The sequence below is a fragment of the Acyrthosiphon pisum genome, chromosome A2 (assembly GCF_005508785.2).
Source record: "Acyrthosiphon pisum isolate AL4f chromosome A2, pea_aphid_22Mar2018_4r6ur, whole genome shotgun sequence".
NCBI classification, from domain to species: Eukaryota; Metazoa; Arthropoda; class Insecta; order Hemiptera; family Aphididae; genus Acyrthosiphon; species Acyrthosiphon pisum.
Window position 1 is genome coordinate 101,401,450 of NC_042495.1, and position 8,114 is coordinate 101,409,563.

Genomic DNA, 8,114 nt, shown 5'->3' on the forward strand with positions numbered 1-8,114 from the left:
TGTAAATATTTACAATTTTTTAAAATATTGAGCAATACAAAAATATATCTAATAACCGGTACACATTTGATCCCTAACGATTATTAGGTAATAAATAAAAAAAATAAATTTGATCATTATTCGAAATTTGACTTAATTAATTATTAACCTTCTAGCGGGCTGGATTTAATACTTTAATAATCATTAAGTACTAAAGTGTTATGTCACTGCGTGTATGTTCAGTTTGGTAAACAATAAATAAGAATAATTGTGTATTTGTACTATTCATAAATAATAAAATGCTCCAATGAACGACTTCAACATTTTTTCTGACCACAATAAATGCATACAAAATTATTTATCACTTACAGATTTTAAAAAACAAAATTATTTTTCATGATTCGGGTTAACCAGAATGTGTTATTTGGATGTTTTTAAAACAGAATCAATCGGGTTATACCTATGGGTTTCGGGTTTTTGATTTTTTAATAGGTTCCTGTTAATTTGTGTGTAAGGCCCTGATTATGATAATGATATAAATATATAATAGCTGTATGATGTCTGTGGTTGGTGTAATTCAATTTATAGTTTTATCTTGTACAACAAAACTATTGACACAGATTATTGACTGACATAATTGATCAAATATTTTTCAAATCTTATACAAATATGAAATAGATGTAAACAATTTATAAAATCACATAAAAAAATAAAATGAAAATTTGATTGATGAACTATTGGATATATTTATATTTTATAAATGTAGTTTTTATTTACTGGTTAATCATTAGTTAACATAATATTGTAAAAATGGAATATTCTATTTTATATTTATCAATAACAACTAAAAACATAATCATAAATATAATAAAAAAAATAAGATACATTATTGCTTACAATTTAACTTAACTTAATAACATTACCAAATGAAATTGACTTGGTATAATAATTAATTGACATAATACAATACAATAATTGACATAGTTTAGTTAGTGGACGTTTGTATGTATATAGATTCAGGTTACAATTATTTAGCTATAAAAAAAATAGAAATATTTCTCTTAAACAATAACAAAATCAGATTCTATAGGAAGACATTAATTATAATTAACAGTATCATATAACATTATTTATCTCATTAGTTATCGCTTCTTAACTAAAGTTTTCAATATATTTAATTAATTAAGTTTATATAAATACTATGTTTTTAATAAATGCTTGTATTAAAAAAATACCCATAATAGTATTAATAACAACAGTGTATAAACTACACACACATGACTTGGCGGATAACTGAGTTCACTTTAAATGCTAAATAGTTAAGTATAAATTTTAACAAATCGACGTACTGGAATACAATCATTATAACAAAGCGATAGATATCAGTGTCTATTTTCATATTCTATCATCTATGATAACATTTTAGTTAACCATTAATTTGAATATAATCGATATATTAACTTTGAAACAATTAATTATGCTATGATTGTAGACATAGAACTTTTTATGGCGTCTCTAGCGTAAGGTATATAAGACAAAGAGTACCATGTCAATGCAAGAAATTGAAAAATAATGCAAAGAAAAGTTAATGGTGCGTTTTTCATCTGAAATTATTAAAATACAAGATTACTATAACTATTAATTCAATTAAAAATTCTGACTTTTGACTTACGCCAATCGCAGCGACTAATGTAAGGACAATCATTGCAAGAGCAATAATGGTTGCAACAACTCTAGAGGAGGAAAACATTTTTTTTATTTGTTTTACCGGACCCATCAAAAAACAAGTACTGAAAAAAAATTAAACATGTGTATAAAATTATAATTTTTTTTTTTATTTTATTGTTTTGTACCTAAGAAGTGATGTAATATTTCCGAGTGTATAAAAAATACCAAATACGGCCATTCTTCTATGTAGAGGTAATACTAACGCTGTGGCACCCAATAATGAAAAAAAAATTCCGATTACAAAGCATGCAATAAATCCTTTTATACGAGTAGACCATTCTAATGATGACATTTGATTAACATTCTGTAAGCACATATAATATTACCATTCAAGTTAGTTATCTAAAAATTTGTCATATATAAGGGTTAAAGGTTGTTAAATAAAAATAATGGTAAATAATTATTTAAAAAGCTATACATTTTTAATTACTATTTTTTAATCATAACATAAATAATTAAATTGAAAGTATGGATAGGAATGAAATCTAATAGTATCTGAATTATACGAATACATAAATTCAAATTAACAAATGATTATACTTCATTAAATAATTATATTATTCTGAATAAATAGTAACTAATAGATAATAATAAGTAACATTAATTTATAGTTTCAATAATGGAATTTTTAGAGTCTAGATACCTACTTCTATACCTAATTTAATTGGAATACAATTATCCACATATTTCTTGAAATAAATAATATATGAAATACTAGTGTTAGATATAAACTAAAATAAAAGGTAAATTTTGTAACATAAGAGTGTAAGACACTCATTATTTTGAAAACTATCAACACTATATAGGAATAATAAAACTGAAGAATTTTGGTGCAGAACACCACTCATCTAAACTTAATATACTTTAACTAATTAACTACTCATTCAAAATATGTTTAATCATACATAATAAATCTTTAAATAATATTCTTATTCAGATTTTTAAATTAAAAATGTAGTATGCAAATAGTAAATAATTAAAAAATGATAATGATTATAATATGACTTAATTTTATGTAATAAAAGCATTAAAAAAACAATCATCCTGTATTCAAATTTGAATTGTAGATAAGATAGACTTTAACATAGACATTAACACAATCTCATAGTTAGTTTTAGAAAAATGTATTATACAGAATGTTTCAAACTTAAGCTCAATAATAACTATGCATGTGTGAAGTGACTATACTAGTTCCCTGTAACAAAATTAAACAGTTATATTATGGACAATATAGTTAATATAGGTAACCAATAACCATTCTATAACTAGATTTTATAAATGTTGTCCACCTGAAATTTGACCTGTAAGTCAATTTTTTAAAACTTGCTTCAATACCCATTAAACATAGAGATAACTGATGTTTATGGGATTATAAACTAATGTTCTTGTCCAACATTCCTCTTCCAACCAACATAATATGGCAAATACTATAATCGCTATCAAAAGTAAATTGTAAATTGTGAAGATATTGTTGAATATATTAACCATGGTAATATTATTTTGACTGTAATCAATTAACATAACATAATAATATTAATAATCTCAATAAGCTTAATATTTACTTACAGGCAAAATTCCAGTGGAACTATCATTGTCTCGGTCTTGGCCACTCAATGCTTTCCGTAACATGTCCATATTGAAATGTTGTCTATAAAACAAAAGAATTTTTATGATAGTCTCATAAATAGGGCAGAAACTCGTCAATAGTTTTTCAAAATATAGGCGCAAATCTTGTATCAAAAAACATTTAAGAAATACTAATCCTTGTAAAATGGTTTATAGGACAAGATTAAATTAAGTATAAACTTAACCTATTCAACCGTAGGTTGATAAAAATATTAATAATATTTAACCTGTAGCAGTGTAGTAGTTGCACTAGTTGCAATAGTAATTTTGACGTATAATATACAATCAAGAGAATTGACGACGTTACCGTGTACTGTTTTTATTTGATTTTGGAGTTTTTATAATATAAAACTTTTATGACAAGAAAATAGAAAAACGATTATCAAATAATTTTTTCGTTGTGGAAAATTGTTGATAAACTCTGATAAGAGATAAGACTGTGCGCCGCACACTCCGCGCGCGCAACTTGTCGTGTCGGAAAACATCGACGGGGCGACGCGATTTCGATCACGGCGTAGCGGCGGCACCAGTCTGTAGTGCGGCACACTCCCTCTTTTGCGTAATCGTCACCCCACCGCCGCGCCGCACCGAACGTCTTCATCGCCTGCAGTCGATCTGTCTGCGCCGATTTGTATTTACTATTCATTAATTATTTGGTACCTTATCCCTAGTTATAGTAGTTACTAGTTTAGTACGGTAGTAGCCGTCGTAACATTGAGTCGTCCGTCGTTCTAGAGTTGTCGGTCGTGTGTGTCGTCTCCCAACACTCGTTCGTCGGGATAAATAGACGAAAATAGACGTGCGCGATCGATTATTATAATATGCAGTGTGGCGGACGATCCGAAATGTGTCGGATACATCGAAATTAACTTGCGTTTAGACCTTGAACGGTTGTACGTATTGTTATATTGTTATCATCGCACAAATAATTCGATTAAACCCGTCGAAAATAATAATAACTACATATTTACTCGGTCGTGCCATACATAATATAATAGGTACTTATTATAGTATTTCGTAGTATGAAAAAAAAATATAAATTATACTAGACTATTAATGCAGAATTCTGCGACCATGTGCAATCTATTCAGTACTTTGTTGGTCTTAATCATTTGATTTAAGTACCTATACTATTTATAAAATTCATCAGAGTTGTTTTTATAATTATTATTACGAATCGCTTCCTATTATTGTTGTTGATATAAATCGATTAATGGTTTTTTTTTAAAATTATTTTTGTTTTTTGTAGTTTGAGCGATTCTTTGGATATTTATGGGATGTAATTCGAGCAAAAGTACGTCTAAAGCTGTACACAAAAAAAAATTACTACCCATCATGAGCTTCCTGCCGTCCAGCAATGTAAGAGTAATAATATACTATTTTTCGTTTTCACGTCTCTTGAGGCGTTCATAAAAGAGACGAACAATAAGTCTGTTTAAGTTACAAAATTACAATGTGGTTGAAAGTTTTAAATTTCATTCCATAATTTTTATACGAAAACATAATACATGTGTAATACAATATAACGTAGGTAGGGACTATACGGTACCTTACTAGTTATTACCTTATATTTTATAATAACTGCCAACTTGTGTTACTCTATTAATGTAAATTATATATGATTTTAGTATTAAAAACAATTTATATTTTCTAAAGTTATACAAAATATAAAATTATTTCATTAGGTACATAATATATATTTATGGATACATTTTTGCTTTTTTTTTATTAAATCTCACAATTTAAAATATTATTCTATTGTTATTTAAAATAATTTCCTGTTAATTTTATTGTATCATCATTACACGTTACAAGTTACAACATTATATATTTTGTAATCGTTTGAGTTATTATAATTTATAACCATTGTTATAAAGCATGTTTATATGAATACAAAACAATATACTCGTTTAAGCATACTAATATAATATCAGTTGGTATGGGTTTCATTATCCTTTGTGAATGAATCATTGAAATTCTAGTATAATATTCAGTTTTATCTTTTTAACTTAACATTTCACAGATTACATTTCAAGGTTTTTGTTCCGGAGACATGTGTCAACTTGATAAACAATAGAAAGTGAAGAAAACAACGTAATAATATAATAGAAGAGTTTATTCTTTTCTATAAAAAAATTTCCTTGGTGACTTTCATATTTTCAAGTGTTTATTAAAGCAATAAAGCCAAATAAGTTAAATTACAGGTACATCAACAAACCAAATAAATATTGCAACTAATCCGTTATGGCATTATCTAATATGCTAATCAGCTATGTACATAGTACATATATATTATATTAGTACTAACATTCCGCAGTTAACAATATTAAAAAAAATCGAGAAGATATTTATATATCATAAGTTTTGTTTCCGTTGATACTGAAATATTTTCATTTTTTGTTGTCGGGGGAAACAGAAAAATAAAATAAATAATGATGACACATCATCCTTTTTCCGAGATCATTTCTACCCTCCTCAGCGTGGGTAGTACTCGGTATTGATCCAATCTACTGAGCATGTCCAGTAGTTGCATGCATATACCACCTTACCAACCCCCCGGGCTTTCACAATAGGTATTCGATTGCAGTGGTTGTATATTTTCGCGTTGTTTCTATACTTTTTATTTCTAATGTACATGCATTATTACTAAATGACTCATTACATTTAAAAATCGAATGATTGCATTTAATAAAAAAAAACGTTCTAAATAAAATAAATATAACAATAGTTAATACGATATTTCGGTTGATAAATATTAAACAGTGTGCAGCAGTATTTTATAAACGCGCACATTGTAAAATCACACGTTAAAATAAGACAAATGAATCATACGTGGTAGTTTATTTAAATAGCTTAAAATATAACTTATCGAGCAATAAATCAATTGTTGTTGACAGCTTTGACATTGATTTTTTTCGTATATTATTGTGTTAAAATTCCCTATAAATAGCATTGCAGACTGCGGTAGTAAATACTAAATACATTTTAAGGTGATTTAAACCACGTTGCATAATATTATGTACCTACATATCAGATTTTCATTAGACAAGACACTTCAAGAAAATATTACAAAATAACTCTGCAAAATAATGGTAATATTATTAAAACTAAATAGGATTTTTTTTTTAAACGTGCAATAGATTATGATTTATTAATAAGTAGCTAATACACGAATAAGTATCATACCGTGTTTGTTTTCGTATATTTCGGTCTATTATATAGGATTAGCGCAACTAAGTCAAACATTCTGGGGAATTATACTAGTCTAAAAAAAATTAATACTGTATAGTAATTTAGTAATGTATTAATAAATAGTATATTTTATAAAACAAAATTATCCAAATTAGCTTTTAAAATTATAAACATTTAGGGGAAGTTAAAACCTTTAGTGACATCAAATTTTAATGAGTATATTATACTACAGTCAAATGACTTCACTTTTTTTATTTTCTTTCTCTGACTCATGCACAGTATGGTGAATTTACATTAAATTAATATTGTGTTGTTAGTTATGATGTTTGAGCGAATAGACCTAGTATTAAACTTTGAGTTAAAAACATTGTCTTTGGCTGTACGTTGGATTTTTTACGATATAATATGTAACGATGAATGAACTTTTTTAAATTGTAATATTTTATATACTTATAACTTGCATACAAATTTATATATCTAAAAAAATCCAACTCATAAATATAGATAATGTTCTGGACTTTAAGTTTGTTAATTGGTCAATTCACTCTAATATTAAAGCAAACAACACAATATTGGTTCTATTGGACCCAAATTTGCGCGTTTGTCAAAGAGAATACTAATGCTGACATCATCTTAGGAAAATGCCACACCCGCATGCAGTGTGCCAGTGTCTCCGTCTTGCAATTAATGTATGACGTAGTAACGCATCAAATTAATGTTCAGCAGTTCCAATTTTGTAGTATAAACTTTAATGATAAAGTGAATTGACCTAGGTATTATCAAATTTTAAAGTAAGAATATTATCTATGCTTTCTCACAATATTTTAATGTTTAAACGAGTTATTAGTAGGTATGTAAAATGTTGCAATAGAAAAAAATTATTATAATTTGCTTAAGAATTGAAATATTTTAAAAAACCAATGAGAAGGCAGATAATGTTCTTACATTTAAGTTTATTCATAGGTCAAATCACTGTATTATTATTACCTAATCACGCGAAAATACAAAATTGTAGTTGCTGAACACAAATTTGCCATGTTTGATTTTTTTTTAAATATTTTCTTGCATACATTTTAGGCTATCTCAGATTTTCAAATAGTAAGAAACCTACAAAATATTTTTTTATAATAATAGTATACGCCTATAGGCATTTAGCTCTAAAATACAGTGAACTTTCATGAAAATATTAATAAGTAATTTCATTTTGTTAATCAATGATAACTATTCATTTTTAAATTTTTTTTTTATAGATAACAATTGTAGGTATGTTGTTATACATTTTGACATTAATTAAAATAATGTATCATCTTGATCTGTGTTTTTAACAAAATTTCCATAAATAAAGAACTACAACTAAACAATTAAAAAAAAAGGATTAATTTTTTTTTTTATTAGTTTTTATATTTTTGAGATTTTATGGTTACAGAATAACCTATTTACGTGGAACCTTGTTTTAAATTTCTAATATTTAGCCATAAAAGTTGAACATTTTATACATTTTAGATTCTGAGTGGAACGATGAATGTATTGATTTTACAATGATGTGTGATTTTTTTTTTTATTTTTTTTTTTTTTGTGTCTGTCATCAC

The 8,114-nt window shown here is 26.4% G+C and overlaps 2 protein-coding genes across 16 annotated transcripts in view; one reads left to right on the top strand and one right to left on the bottom strand.

Moving 5' to 3' along the window:
• Positions 1-705: 705 nt before the first annotated feature.
• On the bottom strand, positions 706-3,800 carry LOC100166911 (vesicle transport protein SFT2-like). 2 transcript variants are annotated; one of them, XM_029488933.1, is made up of 6 exons: positions 3,561-3,800; positions 3,274-3,355; positions 2,997-3,211; positions 1,833-2,011; positions 1,652-1,769; positions 1,444-1,583 (listed from the first exon to the last, which is right to left on the bottom strand). In XM_029488933.1, the coding sequence occupies exons 4-6, from the start codon at positions 1,997-1,999 to the stop codon at positions 1,455-1,457; spliced, it is 414 nt and encodes a 137-aa protein (XP_029344793.1). In that variant the 5' UTR covers positions 2,000-2,011; positions 2,997-3,211; positions 3,274-3,355; positions 3,561-3,800; the 3' UTR covers positions 1,444-1,454.
• Positions 3,801-3,903: 103 nt separating this feature from the next.
• Positions 3,904-8,114, top strand: part of LOC100569092 (putative leucine-rich repeat-containing protein DDB_G0290503) — an 89,342-nt gene continuing 85,131 nt past the window's right edge. For 3 of the 14 annotated variants that reach the window (XR_003839406.1, XM_029489248.1, XM_029489243.1), the window contains exons 1-2: positions 3,906-4,331; positions 4,583-4,692. Coding sequence is in view for 11 of the 14 variants with exons in the window: in XM_029489248.1 (XP_029345108.1) it covers positions 4,606-4,692 (87 nt within the window). In the remaining 3 variants the exon portion in view is untranslated. Of the gene's footprint in view, positions 4,332-4,582; positions 4,693-5,356; positions 5,538-5,607; positions 6,426-8,114 lie in introns of those variants that run through there. The other 11 variants (XM_029489240.1, XM_029489241.1, XM_029489244.1 and 8 more) reach the window with 8 other exon arrangements.

Coding starts and splice junctions, on each gene's coding strand:
- LOC100166911 (XM_029488933.1), bottom strand. CDS start 1,999: ATGTCATCATTAGAATGGTCTACTCGTATAAAAGGATTTATTGCATGC. Junction 1,770..1,832: donor AATATTACATCACTTCTTAG/GTACAAAACAAT, acceptor ATTTTTTTTCAG/TACTTGTTTTTTGATGGGTC. Junction 1,584..1,651: donor CATTAGTCGCTGCGATTGGC/GTAAGTCAAAAG, acceptor TAATAATTTCAG/ATGAAAAACGCACCATTAAC.